This window comes from Misgurnus anguillicaudatus, chromosome 12 (genome assembly GCF_027580225.2).
Source record: "Misgurnus anguillicaudatus chromosome 12, ASM2758022v2, whole genome shotgun sequence".
Lineage (NCBI taxonomy): Eukaryota > Metazoa > Chordata > Actinopteri > Cypriniformes > Cobitidae > Misgurnus > Misgurnus anguillicaudatus.
The window spans coordinates 39,873,454-39,898,102 of record NC_073348.2 but is presented as its reverse complement, the minus strand read 5'-3'; the positions used below and the strand labels follow the sequence as shown (position 1 = coordinate 39,898,102).

Here is a 24,649-nt window from a genome sequence, read left to right as displayed (position 1 = left end):
TCTCTATCACCTGCAGCATTGTTCAAGGTAACGCTGATCATTTCTTTACTGAAGTATAGTTTTGTATTCCAATAGTTGGTGTTTTGTTAATGATATTTTTCATGTTCAAAACGAAACAATGTGACGGATTCATTCAACACATCCTGAAAACATAAAAAAGTCACTTCAATTTAATTCAATGTTTTCAGCGTGCACTTGATTGATTAATGTGACCCAGCTTTAACAAAAATATCCTAAGAGGACTTTAAATATTTTTATAAACAAATTAACTGAAAAATAATTGATCTTAAAAATCAATGTCTATTACAGCAATAGAGATATTAGGATATTATTCTTTTATTTTCAGGTGTTACTCCAAATTGTTGTCTTACAACAACATCAAGGTTTCCAATTAGAATTCTTAAAAAGGTGGATAACTATGATGTTCAGACCAGCGACGGAGTCTGTCCGATCAATGCTGTCGTGTGAGTTTTATATTGAACATTTTAAACTTTTATTTCTGATTAGAAGTCATGTTTCAATCATCTAACATCTTATTTCAGGTTGCACGTTCAAGAGAGGAGATTTTGTGCTCATCCAAAGGTGGAGAAAATTCTGTGGCGCTTAAAATCACGAAGGGAAAAAATGTCTCAAAAAATCACATCTGATATCCGTGCATGAGGACAAGAAATGTTTTGTACAACCTAAAAAAAATGCATGACTGATGTTTGCATGCTTGTATCTTCTTTCTCCAATTTTATTTAGTGAACTTCACATGTAAGTTTTTTGTAACTTAGAAAACAAAGATGTTTTTATTCTAGGATCTGTCATGCTTGAGTAGTTTTGGGGTAAAATGTTTTGCACAATATATGATTGTGCTTCCATATCTATTTAATTACATATCTTCTTATATTATTATAAAAATACTTACAGATAAAGTAATCGGTTATTTCTCTTACCATCATCAATATGTTCAATTGCATGAAGCCTTCAGGAATAAATGCATCTTTATAATCCATGTTTCTGATTGTGACTTCTTTGAAAAACCTGCTTTTGAAATTAAAATGTCTGCATTGCAAACAGGGGCATAATTTCCTCTGGGTACCTACTTTTCAAAATCCCATTCATGTCCCCTCACTTTTAAAGTTGATTTTTTTATCACCATTGTCCCTAAACACGTTTTATTAGTATTCAAATCGAAAACATTTTCCCCTTTTTTTGTGTCCTTCTCACTTCTCAAACCAAAGTTACGCTCAAGATTGTAAATATTGTAGATAACTAAAATCACTCAAGATACAAGACGTCTTTTAATTAAAAAATGAATTTACACCAAACAGAGAACTTGATGTCAGACCGTTTCACAGTATACATATATCATATGCATTTACAAATGTTTGGCATCTCTTTAAATATTATTCTCGCAGAATTTTAGATCTTTTCAGACAACACGATGTCTAAAGACAATGAACGATTGAACACTAATCACTCAAGATTCAAGTTTGAAATAAAATGCTTCAGTTCAAATAGCTTTAACTAGAATTAACACATAATTCAATTGGCTGTATTGTACCATTAAGCTGTCATTCATGCAATATCACATTCAGTGGGTTGTTTTGGCACATTAGTTTCTGGACTTCTGCTGATATTTCATATGACACACAGAGATTGATCATAAACGCTGTGCTTTGAGTTTGATCTAAAGTTATAAAGCAAAACCACTGAACCATTTGCGTCTGAATTGCATTAATGGTTATATTATTGTCATGAACACAACAAAAACCTCTCAAATACAAAATAGAGGCATTTGCAAAAAATGACTGTCTTAGTTAGTAATTTTGTCTTGTTTTAAGCACGAATATCTGAAGATTCTCAAGTCGGGATGCATTTTCTTTATGAGCAAAACGACCCAAGAAAATAAGTCTAGTTTTTGGACCAAGAATGTTAAATTTGGGTGATTTTGTGCATAAAACAAGCAAAAAGTCTGCCAATGGGGTAAGCAATTTTTTCTTGAATTTAGTGTTTCAGAAAAATGTTCAGGATATTTTTTCTTGCCCCATTGGCGGGCTTTTTTTGTGCACAAAATCACTTAAATTTGATATTTTTGGTCTAAAACTCTACGGTCGTTTTGCTCATCAAGAAAAAACATCTTGATTTGAGAATTTTTTGATATTTTTACTGAAAACAATACAAAAAAAAATACTAAGAATTTTTTTTCTTGACAATCATTTTTTGCAGAGTACAACTGAATTAGACTCGACTATAATACCGCTCTAAACTTTACTAGCACAGTGCATCATAACATAACTATAACCAGGGCTATTTACTTCACCAGCAGACAGAGATGTTAACAGTGTGTTTAAACAAGCAGCAAAAAAATCTGCCAATGGAATAAGAACAATTTTCTTGAAATAACTTTACTTTTAATAACACTAATACTTCAAGAAAACGTTGCTTGTTTTTTGTCTAAAAACTAGACTTATTTTTCTAGTTAATTTTGTCCATGAAGAGAATGCATCTTAATTTAAGAATGTTTGGATGTTTTTACTGAAAACAAGACAAAAATACGAAGAAAGTCATTTTTTGCAGTGTACTTATTTTGTTCCTTGATTTCAGTACAAATATCTAAAAATTCTTAAATCGGGAAGCATTTTCTTGATAAGCAAAATCAGGGGACACCAAAGATTTATTTTACATCTTAAAAAAGTCTTGTGACATGGCCACTTTAAATCGCAGATAGCCTACATATAAAGTGGGCAGAACATAATTTTATAGCCTGTTGCCAAACCAAACCATTATCACAGGATTCAAGGTTTTGAAGGCTTGATACAAACACCTCCAATCCAATGGATCTGTTAATGTTCGGGGTTTTTCTCTCCGTCACCTGCAGCATCGTTCAAGGTAATGCTGATAATTTCTTTACTGTGAGTCTATTAGTGTATTAGAGATATTGGGGTATTTATTATTTTATATAACTTCTTATGTAAGATGGCGGCGCGCACTGACGCAGCGACTCGAGGCTCCCATCTACTTTGCACCTTTTTGTGTTTTTATGTCTGTTTTGTCTTTTTGGGATACACCCATGCATAAGCAAGTCAATCTACAACCGCAAAACTGATAGGCATCGGATTTATTGCGAAAATGGATAAGTACCTTTTCACGGACTCACAACATCCCACCAAAGACAGCGAGGAAAGAAAGCAGATACGGGGATGAGACCCTTTTAAAGCCCAAGTGATCAAATAGCCTGCGCGCGCATTTAGGCAACAGAAGTGGTGTTATTCCCCATGTTAGCAATTCATAAAGTTTATTAAAACGGTTTCCCAGCATCAATAGGGCTGGTTGTTGCGTTTGGTTGCACTAATATAATATAAGTATATATGTATCTGGCAACTTTATTTTTGGCCATCTGCTAACGTGTTCTATCCCCTCCACCAAAGAGTATTGAAGAACAAGAGGCGAAACTCTGATGCGTTTTTGGCAGCAGCCACTAGGTGGCGCTTCAGTAGCGCGGCCGCCATTTTGGAATGAAAATTCTCACAACCAATTCATTCTCGGCGAATCTCAGAGCCAAATCAGAAGCGCAATAGTAAGTTTATTATCTTCAAATTTTGTTCACTTGCTACACCTACACGAAATGCTGTATTGTCTTGTATGTGTGTGTTGTTGTGGTGGTGTTGTTATCAGTTGTAAAATCCAATCATTAAATAGATACACATTTGAGGTAGTTTTTTTTCTTGCTTTATTATGTAATTCTATTTTATGCTACTTTACACATTTTCTATTATTACAAGTTACCAACTCCACTAGGTATGAAATATATTTTGTACATATTAATCCCGTGGATCCCGATACAAACATGATAATCTTATAGAACATGATGCATTGATCTGTCTGTTATCCTATAATTGCCACTTTTGGACAGTGGATGTGTTTTTTTACTTAATCCATTTCGAGCAATTCAGATGTATATGTGTATGTATATGGAGCCAAAATATTAAGCGTGGATGAGTTTATGTCGGTATGTATATATGTAAATGGGAGATCTGTGTTCTATGTTTTTATATTGTGCTTGCCCTGCTGAAAAAAACAGCATACCAGCAAGACCAGCATATGTTGTGTTTGGTGCTGGTTTGCTAGTGAACACCAGCTAAACCAGCACCAGATAAATCAGCACCAAACCAGCATTAGCACCAGCATCCCATGCTGAGACCAGCATATATCTTAAATTTACGCAAAATCCAATATCCGCCGTGTTCTTCTGTCATCTTTTATCCCTTTTTTTCCAAAACGCAATAAACGCCACTCCTCCTTTTCTACAGAATGCAATAAATCCGCTCCACAAATTACAGCCGCAATGTAAACAAACAATGGTGGCGCCTTACTCACGGAGTCCTAGTTTTCTTCATCTACTTTGTACTTCGTGATCAATAAACAAACAAAAACAAAATAATACTTTAATAGCATTGATAAACCTGTGATGGTTTTCTGTGATGGGAAAGAAATGTAACGTAAGAGGCACTTGGGAGACGGATGCTTGTTCCCCGACATCATCAAGCTACTGTCATGATAACACATTGACCCCAGGGGATCTTAGGAAAAACTTTACATTTTTTTACTTAAAGTCAACGAAAATCGAGCAGGACCAAAACATTTAACAGTTGATCGCTGTCAAAAAAGTTCACCGCCCACGTCACAAGAATAACCGCAGCAATGACAGTGATCTTAATATGACAAAGTAAGTGTTTTGATTAATGCCATTAATATTTATTTTTTAATCAGTGTATAACTCAACTGATTGAATGAATATAACATGGCAAAGATAAATGCACATTTATATATTGATTTAATAGATTTATAGCATTTTGAAAAAGAAAACTTGTCATAGATTTATTGCATTTTGTGGAAAAAATCAAGTTATGGATTTGAATTGTTTATGTTTTTATAACCTAAAGATGCTATGTGAACGTTTGTAACAGAAAATAGTGGTTTTCATCTTGTTACTTTCTTGGTATAGAAAACACCTTTTTACCAAAATTGGTCAAAATGGATTTATTGCGTTTTGGAACCAAACTCTTCATTTATTTATATTATGTTGCATATATTTATATATATTTATTATTTTCTTTATTTAACATTATTAATGAGTGAACATTGGTTGTTTTAGTCTGTTTTCTTTGTCTTTTGTTCTAATGTATGTTTTATTTTCTTGTTGTTGTTGGGTAAGGGAGCACCTGAAATTTCGTTGTACCTCAGCGCACTGACAATAAAGTCTAGTCTATTCTATTCTATTATATTCAGGGTTAACTCCAAGCTGTTGTTTTACAACACCATCAAGGTTTCCACTTAGACTTCTTAGAAAGGTGGATAACTATGAGGTTCAGACCAGCGATGGAGACTGTCAGATTCATGCTCTCGTGTGAGTTTTATATTCAACATTTAAACTTTTATTTCTGATTAGAAGTCGTGTCATCTAACATCTCATTTCAGGTTGCATGTTCGATGGAGGAGAATTTGTGCTCATCCAAAGGTGGAGAAAATTCTGCGCCGCATAAAATCACGAAGGCAAAAAATGTCTCAAAAAATCACATCTGATGTCCGTGAATGAGGACAGGCAATATTCTGTACAACCTAAAAAAAAATGTATGTCATGACGTTTGCATGTTTGTATCTTCTTTTCCCAATTTTATTCAGTGAACTTCACATGTAGAATGGAGCATCTTGCGTAACGTTTTCTGTAACTTTTTCTTGCAGTTTTTTTATTCTAGGATCTTGAGTACTACATCATGCTTGAGTAGTTTTTAGGGTAAAATGTTTTGCACAAAAGTTTTGCTTAGCTTTAAAAATAAAGATAATACTTAGCTAATAGTGTATCATCAACATATTTCCTGAAATGTTATTTTTATATTATTATAAAAAGACTTACTTACAGATAATCAGTTATTTCTCTTACCATCATCAATATGTTAAACTGCATGAAGCTTTCAGGAATAAACGCATTTTTATAATCCATGTTTCTGATTGTGACATCTTTGAAAAACCTGCTTTTGGATTAAAATCTCTGTATTCCAAACAGGGGCGTAATTTCCTCTGGGTACGGGGGGGACATGCCCCCCACTTTTCAAAATCCCATTCGTGTCCCCCCACTTTAAGTATTTTGCCATGATTTTTTATCACTGCACACTGCAAAAAATGATTTTCAAAAAAAATCTTTTTGTATTGTTTTCTGTAAAAAATATCTAGAGATTCTTGAGTTGGGATGCTTTTTCTTGATGAGCAAAACGAACCAAGAAAATAAGTCTAGTTTTTAGACCGAAGATTTTGTCCACAAAACAAGCAAAAAATTCGGCCAATGGGGTAAGCAAATAAATCTTGAACATTTTTCCTAAACACTAAATTCAAGAAAAAAAATTTTTTAGCTTGTTTTATGCACAAAATCACTTAAATTTGACATTTTTGGTCTAAAAGCTGGACTTGTTTTCTTGGGTCGTTTTGCTCATCAAGAAGAGGCATCTTGATTTAGTTTTTTTTGGATATTTTTACTGAAAGCAAGACAAAAATACTAAGAATTTTTTTCTTGATAATCATTTTTTGCAGTGCAGTACCCAAACGCATTTTTTCAAAAACATTTCCCCCCATTTTGTGTCCCCCCACTTCTAAAACCAAAGTTACACTCTTGATTGTAAAAACTGTTAGGGTACTAACTGAGGCAGACAATGAAAATCACTCAAGATACAAGACGTCTTTTAATTAAAAAATGAATTTACACCACACAGAGAACTTGATGTCAGACCGTTTCACAGTATACATATATCATATACAAATGTTTGGCATCTCTTTATATATTATTCTCTCAGAATTTTAGATCTTTTCAGACAACACGATGTCTAAAGACAATGAACGATTGAACACTAATCACTCAAGATTCAAGTTTGAAATAAAATGCTTCAGTTCAAATAGCTTTAACTAGAATTAACACATAATTCAATTGGCTGTATTGTACCATTAAGCTGTCATTCATGCAATATCACATTCAGTGGGTTGTTTTGGCACATTAGTTTCTGGACTTCTGCTGATATTTCATATGACACACAGAGATTGATCATAAACGCTGTGCTTTGAGTTTGATCTAAAGTTATACAGCAAAACCACTGAACCATTTGCGTCTGAACTGCATTAATGGCCGTTATATTATTGTCATGAACACAACAAAAACCTCTCAAATACATTTAACTACTTTCGCATTTGAAAACCAAAATTAACAAGTGAAAATGCATTTTGAATTCCATGAGTTGGTCAAACACACGCCACAAATGAAATAAATTAAATAAAATTAATAAATATTATTAAAAATAAATACAAATTGGCACCAAAACCATCAAACGTCTACAACTGAATTAGACTCGACTATAATACTGCTCTAAACTTTACTAGCACAGTGCATCATAACTTAACATATAACCAGTGCTAGTTACTTCACCAGCAGACAGAGATGTTAACAATGTAAAGTTAAAACAGTGATCACTACCATCAAAGAAAAATGATTGTCTTCTGACCAATTGTGTTGTTGGGTAATGCAACCAGTTAGTTACGGATGGACCCATAAATATAAAGTTAGGATGTCAATTTGTCCAATACTGAACTGTTAGCGTTTATAAAATACTTAGAAACTAACCAGCCGGTTAAGCATCAGCGTGTGATTGTAAAACTAAAACGACTAACCAGCACTGAAAACATCGACTCTAGTAGTGTGTAACCCTAAACGGGTGAAGTTGTCAGACTGATTTAAAAGTACAGAACTTTCCCAAAACATTTAAGGTGAGCGTCTGGTGTTTGATGAGGCATTTTGTGTATCAAACACACAAGAAATTACATCCATGCCATCAGATTCATGAGATTCACGTGAGATTTCATGGGGTTACATCAACACTTAACCATACGGTACACATCTTAAGAAACAGCATTGGGATTGAAACTGGAAATACAGCAATGAACGTCCCTCTGTGTTCCCGAGCGGCGGCTCTACTCCTCCAAAGCCTCCAGGAAATCGGCGATGGATTCGACCACATAATCCGGTACGCAGTCCTTGCGCTCGAGTGACTCGCTGTCTTTATACTTCTGTGCCTCCTCCATGGTGGAGACGCCGGTGAGGGTGAGCATGGTGGAAAGACCACAGTTGCTGCCAAAGAGAATATCCGTCTCTAAACGGTCACCGACCATCAGCGAGCGAGCCGGGTCCAGATCGAACTGACTGGCTATGCACTCGAACATGAAGCGGCTGGGCTTCCCGATGACGGTGGCCTTCCGGCTGCTAGCCGTTTCCAGAGCTGCCGTGAGACTTCCAGAACCTGTGAACGTATGTGTACGGCAGAGCATGAAACATTTGCTGTCAAGGTTTATTGTAGTTCATTGAATAGATGCTGCAGTGGATTTCTGGAAGTGGACAATGAAGCTGAATGTTACTGTTGCAGTGTCAGGGATTCAGTTGACTTTCCAGATGACGTTTACAACACGAAAGGAATACATTTACTTGGATTTATTTGGCAAATGCTTTCCTCAATGGCAACTCTTTTTTTTTTGTCTAGAAGCCTAATGTTGGTCTTGTTTTAAAGACGACACACTAAAGTCTGTACGTGAAAATATATTTTAAAAAATGTTACAGCAGTTTACATTTATCGTATTGTAATTTTAAAAAATAATGCAATAAAGTATATATTTTATACAGAAAATATCACAAAAAATTAGGTTTGTGTTACCCTTTTTGTGGTTTTGCCAACAACGACCACTGGGTGTCAATGTTTGCTGCATACTCGTCACACATTGGTGAATTACTGTCACTGCATTATTATTACTGCTAAAAGGTTTTGAAAGCTTTTTAAACCTTTCCAACGATATAGTTTGTCGTAAAGATTAAAATTTACATGCAATATTGAAGTAAACGCAGGTGTCCCGCTCACAGGACAGCACCAGTTAAGGGGTGACCACGTTTGATATAACATATTTAGAATTAATAATAATTTCTTAGTCTAAATCTACACTTTTCTTGACAAAATATATTCCATTGGAAAGCTCAGATTAAAATGTTTCATATTTCAAGACCTTTTTGGATTAATGGTGCTGCAGTGACGGTAGTGTATTAATTTGTGACAAGATTGTGCAGCGAACCGCTGGGATCTGGTGGCCGTTGTTGGTAAAACCACTAAAGGTGTGACAAATCTTTTTTTTTTGTGAATTTAACTTGAAATTTGGACCACAACTAGTTGAGCCCTGTGCCTTTATTTGTTGATCATTTTGGACGCAAAACATTTTCATGTTTATGCTTTTTTATATAAAATACATATTTTTTGTATTATTTTTCTTTAAAAGTGTCTTCTTTAAAGAATAAAAAAAGGACAAAGACTTTGCTTTTATACCAAATAATGCCAGATTAAATTGAAGGTAAGGCCAAAATTTCTTTATTTTGCACAATTTAATGAGTTTTTAACAAATTAAATTTCCTTTATCATTGTAATAAAATCTGTTGAGTATTATGGTAGTAAATGATTAAATTGATGGCTTAAATAGGTCACTGTTTCAATTTTGTAGGTGTGGTGCTGGGGTGCACTTCATGTGGATATATGTAATAGTTTCCACAGTTTTCTGATTGTTTTCTTCGTCTTTCTTGTAAAGTTGCTTTAAAGCAATGAAACGTTGTATAAAAAGTGCTATAGAAATAAATGTGAATTGAATTAAATGGCCTGTAGCTATATGATTCACTCTTTTGCTCCATACATTTTCTATTGAGTGCCAATCTATTATCAGTAGTAGTACTGCAACAGCATCCTCAATAAACACCAACTGTATAATCAATCAATGGAAAAATCTATATTTCAGTACCTGGGGTGATTCTGCCTCCCCTCAACGGGTGCCAGGGGTCCGGGTCAGTGGCCAGGAACAAGACATCAGAGTTCATCAGGTAGCAGGAGGCTTTTGCCAGCTTCATGAAGGTGAAGTTCTCATCATAGCCCACCAGCACAGCTTTGACATCCGGATCCAGCGGGCAGTTATAGATGCTGGTACCCGGCTCCTCATCCCCGACCTCCTCCACGACGGGCACCCCGGCGTCCTGCAGCTCCTTTATCACCCCGCTGCAGGCGATCACATACACCTTCCCCTGAACCTTGGCCACGTCGCGCAGGTACGCGGCGGAGCAGTACGCGGAACTAAAGATCTCCTCTTCCGCCACCTCCGTGAAGCCCAGACGGCTGAACTTCTGCACGTAGTTCTCACGCGGCCTGGTGCAATTGTTTGTGACGAAGAACACGCGTTTACCGCGCTGCTTGAGCAGACGCACCACCTCCGGAGCGCCGGTCACGGCCGTCTCGCCATTCCAGATGACGCCGTCGCAGTCGAACAGCACGTTGTGCTTTGCGTCCAGCAGCTCCTGGAACTGAGAACCGCGGAGCGTCACGCATCCTCTGCTGCCGCCCGCCATTCTGCTGCCTCGAGCTCCTATCGCTACACGAGATACGTAGTGTGTTTGTAAATCACAACGCACAGCTGATAGTGAACGCGTCGCCTGTAACGAATGCAGCCGGTTAACGGAACGATCGCAGACTCAAACCGAACGCAGTAAAGCGTTTCAACAGCGCTGCCATTGCTGCATTACAGCAGAGGGGGCGGGAACACGGGCGACGGCGAGCGACCAATCAAACTCGAGGAGATCGACATAACCACGCCTCTACTGCAGCGTTATCCAATCAGAAATCAGAAACCATCAGAACGCTTCATGATCGAGAGGTTTTGCACACACAAAAATCGTGCAGTTTCGATGTCATTCTTTCAGATTTGTTGACTTGTACTGTAGGACAATCCATAGTACAAACGGAATTATTTCGTTATCTTATACATACAATACTGAAAGGTAGAATAAAATAATAAAATACTGTACTCCTGCCTTTATAATGCTCCACACTGGTCCTGTTGGTGGCGGTAATACACCATAAGTTGGCTCGTCAACCGCCTTTAAACAATACATGAAGAAGATGTTAATCGATTAAGTAGGATTCTTTTTTTTACACATTTACGTTGTATTTTTATTTCAATTTTTTTATTATTATTACAACAACGTGCCATCTTTCTGGTAAAATACATATCTAAAGCTTCCTCATTTGTACTGGAAAACATATTTGAAGCATTGTAAGCATAGCAGTGTTGCATCTCTCACCCCTTTTCCTTGTATGTATTATTTATCTTATTTTAATCTTGTAATTTGAATAAATATTTGTATTGTGTTGTTTCTGTTATTATGGCATTAAAAAATATGGTTATCACTTCAGGATCTCCTAAACGCTAGATGGCAGTAGTGTTGGTCTGGAGCACGAGCGGTGACACAGCTAACCGTAAGATATATAAGCAATCAGAAATAGCTCTGATATAGACGAATTGTCACAAATTATGAATACAAATAAAGCAGTATTGTTTATGAACATATAAAATATATGGTTTACATTAAAAGGATTTAGCAGTGCGTGGGTCATTCTCTTAACACTCCGTAACAGTAGGTGGCAGTATGCACCTATGAAGTTGGTTCGCGACCCGCCATAAAAACCCAAAGAAGAAGAAGATATAAACAAACGATATGATTAAAACACTTTTTAAAGCGTTTGAAGTGAGGTGGAAGTCATACAGACACAGATTTGTCCCTTGGATAGCATTAAACCTGCAGAGAAACGAGAGGTATAGTTTAATTTGTGTTTCGCTTCAGGTTTTAATCACCGTGTTGAAGTAAACCACTTCAAATTTTTGTTTTTGCAGAACTCTTCGTCAGGTTAAAGATCGATCAAAGGACAAAATACTTCCAGGCGAAGAGGTGCTTGCATCTCTCGTGTGTTTATTCCCTGAATTGTTGAGAAATGACTTTAGAAATCAAAGTGAAGTCCTTGAACTGCTTCCTGCTCGCTCACAGCAGATCTACAGCAGTGATGAACACAAACAGTATTGTGATTCCTGTACAGTAATGAGGAAAACTTTAGGATTCTGTATCGAGAGGAAGCGCAGCTCACTGCAGCACGGGGGGACGGGCGTGTTTGTCACGAGCGGACACGTGCAGAGGGGAAACATTGTCGCAATGTATCCAGGTAATGGTCACTATGACGTCATGCGTCAGAAAGAAAAAATAGATTCAAATCATCTTTACAGTCTGTTTTATTATCCAGATGCGCAGTTTGGCTTATTGTAGCAAACCTGATGGTTTCTATGATTTACCCTGATAATCGTCATATCTGTTAGCTCCATAGACTGTGGCTCTAACAAAACAGCTAACTATGTTGATGTCAAAATACTGGTTATTGTTTCAACTGTAATCTTATTAAAAGTACATTTTTAGGTTTTAGTATTAATATGGTAGCCATATCAATACGAATTTAAAAAATATATATTTCAAAAATTAAAAAATGGCCAAAGAACGAGCTGAATATATTTTGAAATACGTTTACAAAAATGTTTTTTTTACCAATATATTTTTTGCCTTTTTTTGTATATTCTTAAACATATTTTAAAGCATTTATATTCACGTCACATTGGAAGAAAAACTTTGTATGTTACAAACCTGTAAACATAACTGGTTAAAATGAAATATAAAAACATCTACTGCAAAAATACTTGTATATATTTTATACAAACTTATATATTTTTGGCCAGGAAAATATGTTTTTTGCAGTATAGGTTGTAAAATTAGTAATGTTTTTGTTGCCTCTGAAATACATTTTGAAATAAATGTTAATAAAATATAAAGGTTAAAACTAAATATATTTTCAAATTCAAAATATGTCTATTTTTTAATATTATTATTTAATTAAGCTTTTTACAAAATGAATTTGGCATATATTTTTGGTCAGAGAAATCTATAGATGTCCTCCTTACCCATACAGCAAAAAATAAACTAGTGACAACATTACCAATAAGAAGATATTAACATTCAAAACTTACAGTCTTGCCCTTTTTTATGAGATTTTTCAGACACATCAAATTCACTCAGTCTACAACCTAAAAAGTGGGAAACTCAATATAACTTTTAGTGAAAATAACTTCAAACAAAGCACTTGGTGCATTGCAAAAACTACAGTAAGTGCAGTGTTTTGATTGAAAACATGATGACCAGTTTTGTAAGTGAAGGCAACAATGTAAGCTGGTTAACATTATATCCGTTTTGATTTTATTTTTTCACAGGGACTATATATCAAGCAGACGAACCCATCTTTTTTCAGTCAATCCAAAATCCATTTGTTTTCAGATGCATTGATGGCATGTTAATTGATGGAAATGACAAGGCTATCTCTAAAATCGTGTATCGGTGAGCATATTTTCAACATTTGATACATTTTTAAATATGTCATTTACATGAACATGCAAAGCAAATGTTGTCTCGATTGGGATGAAATTGTTTGACAGATCTTGCAGTGGACGAGACAGACTTGGTCCTTTCCATCTAAGTGATTGTTCCTGGTTGACTTCTAACCCTGTTAACCCTCTCGCAGTGGGACAGTATGTAAATAACTGCTCAAATGGCAAGTGGGCGGTGTGCAATGAATATATAAAATAAAAAAAACATTGTGTCCACAATGCGATGTATAACTAAGTTTTTCTTATCCATAGAAAGATCAGCAAATGTCTGCTATCAAGAATTTGATGTAGCAAATGACTTTCCCCTTGAACTTCGTCAGTATCTGCCTAATATTAATTACAAATCTGATACACAAAGGCAAGACGATAGTATTTTAAGATCTTAATATTCAATGCTGTCAGTTTCCATTCTGATTTTTTCTTTTTTTTCAGACCTTTGCGTACTGTTGTCCTTGTATCGCTGAGAGATATCAGAAGAGGTGAAGAACTGTTCTCCAACTATTATACAATTGTGCATTAAATAGTTTTGTAAAACATGTTTGTGTGAGTTTTGATTGTACCACATAGACACCAAAACATACAAGTTTTGTAAAGCAAATGGCCGTGTATGTTAAAACTCTCAAAACTTGGGTCTGCAAGTTGGTTTCCAAATTCAGTGTGGACCAAAAAGTGTATCAAATATTAGTATGGTTTAAGTTTGTCCTTTCCTGAAATGTTTGATTTCTTTGTCTTTTAATGAAGAACTGAAAGCAGTTAATGACTAGTTCAGTCTTACATGAGCGCAGGTCACAACTTATTTCAATTAGAGAAAAATGCTGAAATTTATGGATAAAAAGTAAGCACCTAAACATTTTCAAAACGCTGCAACACTGTAATATCTCCAGAAGTTTATTCCCAGAACGGGTTGCCAGTTAAGTACAACATAAAAAACAAAATAAAAACCAACAGAACAAGAACAGAAGCTATATACAAACATTAAGAATGAGAAAATGTCCTTTTGAAAATGAACTGTTTTCTGATTGTCTATTTAACATTGTTATTTCATTACACCAAACTGTTTAAGAACCGTAACTGGTAACCTCGCCCAATAAAATGTAAAAATGAACAAGGAGCGTTCATATATATGTATATTGAACAAAAAATATAAAGAACACTCCAAAGATAAGGGAAGATTTTCCCTCTGGAAGCAGACCTTTACTACATTACAATTTAAAGATATTTTTGTATACAAACTTTGGACAAGATTTACTGCACCAACACAAATTTCCTAAAGCTCTTTTCAGTTCTTGGAGTGACAGAAGAAAGAAATTGCACAACCTACGTGACTGAATTAGAGAATATTAATGTATTTAAGTATCAATACACATCCTTCAAGTATGTAAAGACAAAAAAATAAAATTCTGGCCAGAAGATACAAGGAAACACAATTATACAGACATAGCACAAGCCAATCACCATCCTGGAATAGTCTGCAACTTAAAACCGAACACACGACCAGAGAAAGGACAATTTGTGAGTGTTTTCCTGGTAGATGCAACATGCAGGTTTGAAAATGAGCGTTAAGGCAACGCTGCACATTAACTGGAAAACATTCATCATTGAACGACTTCAGTAAATCCCTAAGCTGCAATAATACTGTACATTCAACAAACTGCTCTACTTCTGGGATGCATCTCCACGCATGGTTGTGTTCGGACCAGGCGAGAGACCTCACATCCTTGGACGAGGACATTTGACTTCACTTGTATACAGAAAGCTAACACGCTTGCAGTCGAGTGAATAAATAAATAAATAACTCTCTTCTTAAACAAATCTCTTATGAAGAATAAAGTCAGCCGAAGGAAAGTAAAGAAGGCATTCTTGTGGCGTACATACAGACTCAAAAGCACAAAAAAATACGTTTTCAAGTCTGTTGGCCGAGGAAGAAAAACAGGAAGGTATGTCGGTACCTGTACATATTTACAAATTATTGCCATACGAGAGCGAAGTTGTGAAATGAATGGGAAATCAAACTTTTACGTTTTTAAACAGACAAAATACATCGATTTAATCTGTTCATGATGTAACTCATTTTCCAAGACATCCACATAGGAAACATCAACGTAGTCCGAGATTATATACAGAGATTTGAGATGCATAGATCAGGTTGGGTCAGTGCTTGCAGGCCTTTGTGAAGGTCTTAAAAGCAAAGATCAGTTCTGCAGAGACATCCGACGCCTGTGAACCAGGCAGGGATGAAAAAAGGCAAAAAGAAAAATCATTTACAACATTGCATAATTGGTTACGAATGGAAACAGACATAAACTGTGGTAGATTTTGCTTCACAACCTATGATACGTGAATGATATCCCTGCAAACAAAATTAAATAAATAGCAATAACAAAATAACATGTGCCAGTCATTTCACAAACATTTTGGGGAGTTTCAATCTTCTCTGTACTGTCCACAATGCAGTCTTCGATGCAATAAATACACTTATTTACTATAAACCACCGTCTGATAAAGCAAAATTACACAAGCATATAAAGAACACGAATAAATAATAGAAAGAATACATGACTTACATCTAGCAGGTCATTTGTAATTGCATGTTTGCTAGAAGCACGGCTTACAAATCTGTGCTAATTGTTTGCAGTATATTCTTCAATTCAAGATATTCTTTCAAAATAAAATCTCCCATAAACATGAAAATATTTCGATGAACTTAAATGATTTCATAACCCTAACCAGAGTCTTGATGCTCAAAAAAAACAAAGCTGGCTCGATCAAGAGTGGTCGTAGAGTAAATGGCGTTCAGACGGTAGATTCCCAGAGCCGGACACACACACGCCTGTAAACACTGATACGTACCACAAAACGGACAGCCAATCAACATGGCTAGAAAAACTCATCGTCGGCCCAAGTTTAGTTCTCCACAGTATTCGGACGTAGACACGTTATGACACTTCCAAAATTCAAGACTGGAAATAAATGGCTGTATTAACTCTTGAGAAATCAAGATTTAAGTCTGTACAATAAGACATCACTGATGTCATAGTAAAAAAAGAATCTAAGAATACATCTGTACATATATACAAACACACGTATATATAATCGGAAAACAAAAAAAAATGAAAGGAATTTCCAGGAAGTGGCTATGTACACGTTTGATTGCAGATAGTCCCGTGAGGCGGCGCGTATGCGAGTCGTTACTCTGTCTGCAGCGCCGTGTGCTGATGTAGTGTGTGCGCGCCCATGTAGCCGCCGGCCTCGCTCGCCGACAAACCGCCAAAGTCTGTGACCGAAACCGCCATTTTGGCACTGGTGATGTGACGCGCGCGACTCTCAAAGTCCATGTTTCTGTTGCTCACCGACACGTCGTTTATGTACGGTTCAGAAAGACCCATCTTCAGCCGCTTGGCCGGCGGTCGTTCGCAGTCATCTCCGCACACGTTGATCTGGCTGAGGTCCGAGTGATAGAAACCGGTCTCAAGCAGGTTGAGGCAGTCGCCGTCTCCGTTGCTGGAATAGTTGAGCGGCTCTTCGTGGCCCATGGATCCACGGTGCAGTCCGTCCAGCGTCGAGAAGTTATAGGAGTCCAGACAGCCGACATCTGCTGGGTTACACACGGAGGCCACGGTACTCGTCAACGCTGCGTACAAACGGAAATAAGTTACTAAACATTAACGATATTGATCGCCATGCACTTTTATTGTTAGAGATGTTCAATCGTGATCTCTATAAAAGTTGATCAGATGATGCAAAACTTGCAAGTCTCACTGTTAAACTAGATGTGTAGACGAGAATTAAACATGTCGTTTACAGCATTACACATTTAGATTTACTCACATTGCAGAAATTATCTCTTAATACGCATTTTGCAGCATTTTACGATGTAATGGCCAATCAGATGTGTTTTAATGAATCACCAAGCGAAACATCCGGTGTTTTATAAGAGGTGTGCACTCACGCTTTCATCATAAACAACAAACTTTATTTACAATGAAAGTAAGATGTAGGGTTACATAACAATTTATTGCATTTGTAAAATAAAAGTTTGTGTTTACATCCTATACATGTGTGCATTGTGTATAATAATTATGTATATATAAACACACAAATGCATGTACAATTAAATTTTTTTTATATTTCTATATAATTTAATTTGTATTGTTTATTATTTCTTAAGTATATACATGCATGTGTGTGTATTAACATACATAATTATTATTATAAACAGTACACACTTATAATATATATGTAAAGACTAACTTTTATTCTGCAAATGATTAATTGTTATATATGTGCAGATTCATTCATTATAACGAGAGTTTCGTGACATTAAACTTAGTTATTGACAGTTTTTAGTGATCGTTTTCTGTATACAATTTATTCCCAGTTTGAATAACCATTTTGTTAATAATGCAAGTAGACTTTACTTTAATAATTTACTAACACTTATAACAGCATCCACAAACATTTCTTATGCTGCGTACAAACCAAACGTAAAATATTGCGTTCTTCGCTCTAGGATTACTGTTTAAATGTTTCACTTTTGACACGTTTGAGGCGAATAGCACGTTTTGGTGGCAATTGCGCTGCCATCATTTGCATCACCCCTCGCGAGGACGCGTCTGATTGCGCCTTTGCATTCACTTTGTACGTAATTTACTGGTATAAATCAGTGTCACCTCAGCTTGAAGACGCAGTTTGCTGCTTGCGTTATGATTTGTATACTTGCACACTTATTAAACATGTTTATGAAGACTGATAAACATGATAAGATTAAAGGTCTAAATTTGCACCTAAAACAGAATTAAATTTTTTTTCTAAGATTCATACTGCTTTGTGTGCAGGAGCTTGAAGTCAATATCAAACCTTATTTACAGCACGTTGAATCATTTTAAAAATAAAAAGGACTAATAATCTTTTTTCAAACTACAGTTCCTCTGAAATCACTTTCCTTTCTCTGTATAACAGTAATAATCAGCATGTAATGAGAAGCGTTTAATGCAGATGTGTGGACGTACCGGAGAGGTCACTGGCTGTGATGGAGTTCAGGATATTCAGCTGTTGCTCAGTTGCTGGCTCGGTCCTGCCACTACCAGAGGAACAAACCGATCCCGATCCATCCACTAAACCTTCAGCTTCATCCACCAGCCGGTCCATCAGGTCCCTACACAGACCATACAGAGAAACAGGCACTCTTAAAGCTCAGAAGACAACACCATTCTGTCTACAATCAATGCACATTGAACCGAAGAAAAGAGACTCACGTTACGCCAGGATAGCTGCTGTATTTCTTTTTCCCAAATCGGTTTTGCTGGACGAAAAAGTCAAATCGTTCGGACTTCTTCCACATGTAGTAAAATGCGACGCACTCGGCCACCGTCCTTGTGGTGACCTTAAAAAACATCACATGGAGAATAAAGATTAAGTACTTTCCTCAAATGCTATTAGTGGTTATCTTTAAAATGAAGAATAGAGAAGAGTGAACATCTTACTTTGTGTTTCTGGATGAGATGGAAGTTCTTCTCGTATAACAGGAGAGCATGCTCAAAATTCCTGCATTCTTCTTCGGACCATGGAAGCATCTCACCTATTATACAATTATAGTTCAAACCTATAAAATCCATCAACACTGTTTTGCGTTTCACTTTAATAACTTCGCTTTATATTTACCCTTTGAGGATTTTTCATTCTTGCGATATCTTTCAAGAGCTTCCCGGACGTTGTAGTTGCACTTCAAAAGCTCATACAAAGCCTGGAGAAACCAAACCACTACTGTTAAAATAAATCTTCCTCAAATAAAATCTTGAAAATTACACAGAAAACTAGATAAGATTTATATACATTCAAACAAACAGTCTTCGACAAGAATGTAAAGCAATGCAAGTATTACAACCACCACAAACTCTTTAAAGGAAAACACCACTGTTTTTCAATATTTTACTATGTTCTTACCTCAAGTTGGACAAATTAATACATACCCATCTTTTTCAATGCGTGCACTTTTAATCTTTGTATAGCGCGTTGTGAATGTATCAGCACTCAGCCCAGCCCCACTCATTCCCCAGGATCCAAACAGGGATGAATTTAGAAGCCACCAAACACTTCCATGTTTTCCCTGTTTAAAGACTGTTACATGAGCAAGTCTGGTGGCACAACATAAAACGTGGCGATTTTTAAGTGGATAAAAAATGAGAACTATATTGTATGACAATATATTGCATCCCTGTTCGGATCCTAAGGAATGAATGGGGCTAGGCTAAATGCTAACACTTTCACGACGCACTGCACAGAGATTAAGTGCACGCATTTAAAAAAATAGGTATGTATTCATTTGTCTAAGTTGAGGTAAGAACATAATAAAATATTTGGAAAACTGTTGTGTTTTTACCTTTAAAACACTAACTGTGCATTCATACCAGTCGCTAGTAAATTGCGCTATTTGTGCGTAGTTGGACGCTTGACCGTTGAGTTACCTCCCTTCATTCGCGAATATGCTCAATTTGACAGCTTTTGCTAGCTTGAAGTCTCAATATGTATATCTTAGTGATGTGCGAGTTGTCTTATAACCCACAGTCCCGGCAGGTAACCCGTGGGTCGGGGCAGGTAAGAAAATTGTTCGGCAAACGCCTGTAACGATCAATTAACGGCACGTCATTTGCGCCACTGGATGTCTATCGAGTCTTTGCATTCACTTAACATGTAAATCACTCGCGTTTCATGCATCATTCGTGTCTGGTATAAACGCACTTAGTTAAATTAAGATGTTTAAGCAGCTTTTTTAAAAAAGACATTACTGGTGTGTATCTTGAGACAAATCAATTGCCTCTTTCACACAGTAATTCTGTTAAATTACCGTGAATTTACCAGAATGAATTTACCAGTAAATACAAAAATGTGCTGTTCACACATGCAGTGACGTTCCGTCTTTTTACCACTAAGACGTCATTCACACATCAGTATCAAAATACCGGTAAATTCGGAGAGAAAGCGGAAGTTACCTGTGGCGCGCGGCCGGCGAGCTCCGTGTCGTATTTGTAAACGGCGGGTTATGATTTAATATCCACCGTATTTTGTTGTTTTCACATCTGTAGCAAACCATCGCGAAGTTGCTTGTGACCAAACAAATTGCGTGAGGCGGCGTCAACCTGCGTTTGCACATTAGACTTCACAGATGGTGTGCCAAGGACGTCGGCAATATGGCAGACGGTAAGCTGTTTTAAACAACTTTGGTGAAGAAATGTGGATGTTAACTTCAGGTGTGCTCGACTTTTAAGCAGCATGTGTGTGGAAACATCCGTAAACAGTTCGGGGGTAAACACGTCACATGTATAAAAAACGTTCTGATTGGCCCGATCTGTCAGAGCGGTCTGACGTCGTCCGTTCTAAATGCCGGTAATCCTATATTTTTCATTCACACATAGCGCTTACCGGTAAATTACTGGTAATCTTACAACCTGTCTTACTGGTAAATTGGGAGCACTGATTTACCGGAAAGGTTCTGTTCACACATGACATGTTAACTGCAATTTACCAGTAAATTACCAGTAAAGACTGTATGTGTGAAAGGGACTATTGACACTGGCATATTTTAAGATTTGGCAGTGCAAGTTATTTTTAGTTAAGACAGCTCAAACATGTGTTTATTCTTAAACCTTGTCGGTGAAACTGGGAATAAAAGACATACATCACCCACAATATTCAAATTAGTCGTCATATGATGTGGGCTTTCTTTATTATACTGCATTCCCTGATATCCTAATATGTGGTTACATTTCTAGCTGCTAAAATATTAAGGAACTATCTTTATTCAGTCAAAGCTATTTATCTATTTGTAGTTAATAAACACCTAATGCATTTCTGCTTTGTCTGTATTATTTACCTGCTCATTGTCTTTGACAAGAGAACAATCAACATTAGTCTCCGTCTTTCCGTCCACACCTACAGCAGCATCTAGCAGGAAACTCTTGACTTTAGACTCGGGCAACACATCTGGCTGCCACAGCAGTTGATCTTCATCTGCGTAAACTAATAAATACAATAAATACAACAGAACAGAGTTAGCTTCAGGGGTCTTAACATAACAAACATATGAGGATGTGCACCTGTTTAAATATCTCACTCACCTTTTTCCTGCTCATTATAACAGGCAAGAGGAGGAATTTCTGCTTGATAATTAGATCCCACCATGATTTCCTGTAAACCAGATAAAAATATAAACTGATCTGCAACACATGCATTACTTTGTTAAACAAGATGAGACACACTTTATTTTTATGACAGTGACAAACTGAGCTTCAGAGCAGCACATGAAACGCTCTTCCTCACCTTGCGAGAATCTTCAGGGTTTAAACCGTCATCTTCACCTTCAGATTCTTTGTCGCCATCATAAACAGCGTTAGCTAAAGAAAAATAATATTTTTGAGTTCGACAAGGAATCTGAATAACAGAATGGAGTTTATGTCACAAAAACAACTGTGTGCTTACAGCGAAGAGTTCTGGGGAAGAAATCGTTGGTTTCGTGTGATGTGACGGACGGTGTGAGGTCATCAGCAGAAGACTGAGTTTCTTCATCATCTCCAGAGAGAAGATCTTTAGCAATCTCCTCCTGTTATGAGATAAAAGGACATTAGCAACAGACTTTGATGAATGGCATACAGGGGCATGCAACTTTTTGTGGGACCACTTTTGCTTTGCTACCTTATTGACCTCTGAAATCTATACAGAACTTGTGTAAGTGTAGTCAATTTGTTTGTTGTTATGAACGATGCTGGTAAATGATACAATTACATGGTTCTTGTTATAACTACTCTGTGTCAATAACTTACTTTATCTAACGTCATGTCTGGCAGCTCGTCGGTCAGCTCGACGGAGGAACTGTCCGCACTCGACCCCCCGAGAGCACTGTCCACCGCTTCATATCTGTACAAAGCCAACAACTCCTCCAACGGCATGTTCCCCTCCTATGACAAACACATTTAGATGAGATTTAACAAAAATAAAAAGTGGGTTGTCACTAGGGTTGCAAAATTACAGGAATTTTCAAGACTTAAAATTTCCCGTGGGAATTAATGGGAATATATGGGAATTAACAGAAATAAACTGGAAATTTGAAAGAGTTGTCTATAAGAGGGAAATTTTCAAATGATTCCCATAAATTCCTGTTAAATTTCCAATTTGGAAAATTCCCCACATTAAATTCCCGTGGAAAGTTTTCGGAATTTACCGGAACTTTCCACCACTTTCCACCCCTAATTGTCACTTAAATTTCACTAAACCCTTCTTTAAAACAGGAATCGCATTAATTGGCCAAAAATGAAAGCAAACCTTCTCCAGATCTGCGATTTCTGAGCCTTCGTTTGAATCCGATTCCCTCATCTCCTCTTCCTCTAACGTCTGCTCATCATCATAATCGTGCACCAGCATCTCAGCCGTCGGGTCAAAATCATGATCTTCCGATGACAAAGAGCCAACTGAAATAATCAAATCATTATGATTACAAAAGAAACAAGTTAAACATATGCATTTTGTTAACAGGTCACAGGTTAAAGACGTAAATTTGTCATAAAATATTCAGATATGATTTAACAGATATTGAGAAAAATTACCTGGGCTTGTACTTCCAAAGGAAGCCTGAAATTACACAGAAAAAAAGTGAGATTTGATGGGAAATATACAGTATAATGATTATGAAGTATAAAAAAATCTGTTATTTTGTTTCATATGGGTTTTTAATGTCGGTGGCTAAAGCTACCATGGCTTTACTGTAGCAAGTAGGGGCGGAAAGTTTCCGTTATATTTTTTTAGAAACTTTCCATGGGAACTTAATCTTCGGAATGTTGGAAATATTCCAGATTGGAAACTTAATGGGAATTATTTGAAAATTTAGGGAAATTGCTATAAACTATATTATATACAAACATAAACAAACATTTTGTTTGGTTATAAGCTACAGAGCCCCTAAGGGGACATGGAGCAAAAATTAAATAAAGTTTAGTTTCGCGTGCGCGCACGTGAAACTTTCGCTATCACGTGCGCGCACGTGAAACTTTCGCTATCGCTATTAGAAACCTTCATGTGCAGACGAGATATCTCGTCAATGGCGGTGAAAGAGTTAAAGTTTAGTTTCACGTGCGCACATGAAAGTTTCGCGTGCGCACATGAAACTTATCTTTAGATTTTGTTTACTCTAATGTAATAGGGGCTCGGTAATAAGCAGACATGCATGCAAAGTAATAAAAAAATTAAATGGCGTTTAAATAAAAAAGGGGGTGGGAAATTACATCACACTTTTAAATGGTAGTATGTATTGTTACAAAAGATTTTATAATAAATTGTTCTTTGTTTAAAATAAAACAATATTTTTTATATTGTTATAACATTTTTTACTTTTTATTCCTCATACTTGTGCTCATCAAGCCTGGATTTATTTGATCAAAAATCCTACGAAAATAATTCTAGTAAGCAGTGTGCATGTGACTGAGGAATATGCGCGATAGAAATTCAATTAAAATTGTATTAAATATTGTTTTGAATAAATAATGCTGCAAGATTTTTTTTAACTACTTTAAATTCCCTGTTATAGGCAACTCTGCAGTTTTTCCCCTTCAAATTCCCAGTTTATTCCCACTAATTCACATAAATTCCCATGGAACCTTCCAGCTTTGAAACCTTCCAGCAATTCCAGCTTCTTGGAATTGTGCAACCCTAGCAGCAAGAATAACTGTTGTGACAATTTAGGAGGCAACTAGTTGTCATAGTAATTTTTTCAGGTAGATATATAATTTAGGATTAAATAATTGTAATTTTTTTGTTGTTTATACAGCTGTCCTACAAATGCTGCGAACTTCAGTGTTGCAAGGCGAATAAAACAAGCCAAAGCTTCTAGTTTCAAACAAAAATATTATGAAATATTTGGTTATCATTATATCGCATGTATACCTCAATTACATCAATAAATTGCGATTTTACTCATTTTTAAAACCGCAAAATAACTGCACATTGTAAATTATATATATAACGAAACCAACGGGGCAATATCACAACAGTCATTTCAGAAATGGCACGAGCTCAAAGTTATCAACAAAACACAGAGCCGTGTTTAATTTTAAAAATCACCATAACATCACATAACAAAAAAAGCACAGAAATGTTTTAATGTCGTCACTTTTAGCATATATCAACCCGGTTCTGCAGTAATGAAAAAAATACCCATTACATTACTTTGTAAAATCACACCGGAGTATTCGGATAAAAGAGAAAAAGTGAGAAAAATATTAAGAAATAAAAATATTAAACAAAT

At 36.3% G+C, this 24,649-nt stretch overlaps 3 protein-coding genes across 5 annotated transcripts in view; 1 reads left to right on the top strand and 2 right to left on the bottom strand.

Annotated features, from left to right (window-relative positions):
* Positions 1 to 1,267: 1,267 nt before the first annotated feature.
* On the bottom strand, positions 1,268 to 10,665 carry pdxp (pyridoxal (pyridoxine, vitamin B6) phosphatase). Of its 2 annotated transcripts, XR_012372658.1 has the most exons (3): positions 9,853 to 10,665; positions 7,193 to 8,324; positions 1,268 to 1,759 (listed from the first exon to the last, which is right to left on the bottom strand). XR_012372658.1 is itself a non-coding variant. In XM_055207424.2 (2 exons), exons 1-2 carry the CDS (start codon positions 10,448 to 10,450, stop codon positions 7,999 to 8,001), a joined length of 924 nt encoding a protein of 307 aa, XP_055063399.1. In that variant the 5' UTR covers positions 10,451 to 10,665; the 3' UTR covers positions 6,704 to 7,998. The 2 variants fall into 2 exon arrangements, 1 of the variants encoding a protein (XP_055063399.1); XM_055207424.2 differs by lacking the exon at positions 1,268 to 1,759 and having other exon boundaries at positions 6,704 to 8,324.
* A 749-nt stretch (positions 10,666 to 11,414) lies between these two features.
* Positions 11,415 to 13,893, top strand: setd9 (SET domain containing 9). 2 transcript variants are annotated; one of them, XM_073874614.1, is made up of 7 exons: positions 11,415 to 11,694; positions 11,773 to 11,827; positions 11,924 to 12,095; positions 13,186 to 13,309; positions 13,408 to 13,523; positions 13,612 to 13,717; positions 13,792 to 13,893. In XM_073874614.1, exons 1-7 carry the CDS (start codon positions 11,597 to 11,599, stop codon positions 13,877 to 13,879), a joined length of 759 nt encoding a protein of 252 aa, XP_073730715.1. In that variant the 5' UTR covers positions 11,415 to 11,596; the 3' UTR covers positions 13,880 to 13,893. The 2 variants fall into 2 exon arrangements, with proteins under 2 accessions (XP_073730715.1, XP_073730714.1); XM_073874613.1 differs by having other exon boundaries at positions 11,426 to 11,694; positions 11,773 to 12,095.
* A 338-nt stretch (positions 13,894 to 14,231) lies between these two features.
* mier3a (mesoderm induction early response 1, family member 3 a) overlaps positions 14,232 to 24,649 on the bottom strand; it is a 10,812-nt gene continuing 394 nt past the window's right edge. Inside the window, exons 2-13 of the mRNA XM_055207422.2 lie at positions 22,956 to 22,980; positions 22,675 to 22,820; positions 22,176 to 22,310; positions 21,835 to 21,955; positions 21,676 to 21,749; positions 21,474 to 21,543; positions 21,230 to 21,375; positions 19,021 to 19,102; positions 18,843 to 18,937; positions 18,615 to 18,742; positions 18,369 to 18,514; positions 14,232 to 16,990 (exon numbers count right to left, since the gene is read on the bottom strand). Coding sequence (XP_055063397.2) covers positions 16,548 to 16,990; positions 18,369 to 18,514; positions 18,615 to 18,742; positions 18,843 to 18,937; positions 19,021 to 19,102; positions 21,230 to 21,375; positions 21,474 to 21,543; positions 21,676 to 21,749; positions 21,835 to 21,955; positions 22,176 to 22,310; positions 22,675 to 22,820; positions 22,956 to 22,980 — 1,611 coding nt within the window. The 3' untranslated portion in view covers positions 14,232 to 16,547. The remainder of the gene's footprint in view (positions 16,991 to 18,368; positions 18,515 to 18,614; positions 18,743 to 18,842; positions 18,938 to 19,020; positions 19,103 to 21,229; positions 21,376 to 21,473; positions 21,544 to 21,675; positions 21,750 to 21,834; positions 21,956 to 22,175; positions 22,311 to 22,674; positions 22,821 to 22,955; positions 22,981 to 24,649) is intronic.

Coding starts and splice junctions, on each gene's coding strand:
- setd9 (XM_073874613.1), top strand. CDS start 11,597: ATGATTAAAACACTTTTTAAAGCGTTTGAAGTGAGGTGGAAGTCATAC. Junction 11,695..11,772: donor AACCTGCAGAGAAACGAGAG/GTATAGTTTAAT, acceptor TTGTTTTTGCAG/AACTCTTCGTCAGGTTAAAG. Junction 13,524..13,611: donor TGTAAATAACTGCTCAAATG/GCAAGTGGGCGG, acceptor TCTTATCCATAG/AAAGATCAGCAAATGTCTGC.
- pdxp (XM_055207424.2), bottom strand. CDS start 10,450: ATGGCGGGCGGCAGCAGAGGATGCGTGACGCTCCGCGGTTCTCAGTTC. Junction 8,325..9,852: donor GGGAGGCAGAATCACCCCAG/GTACTGAAATAT, acceptor ATACGTTCACAG/GTTCTGGAAGTCTCACGGCA.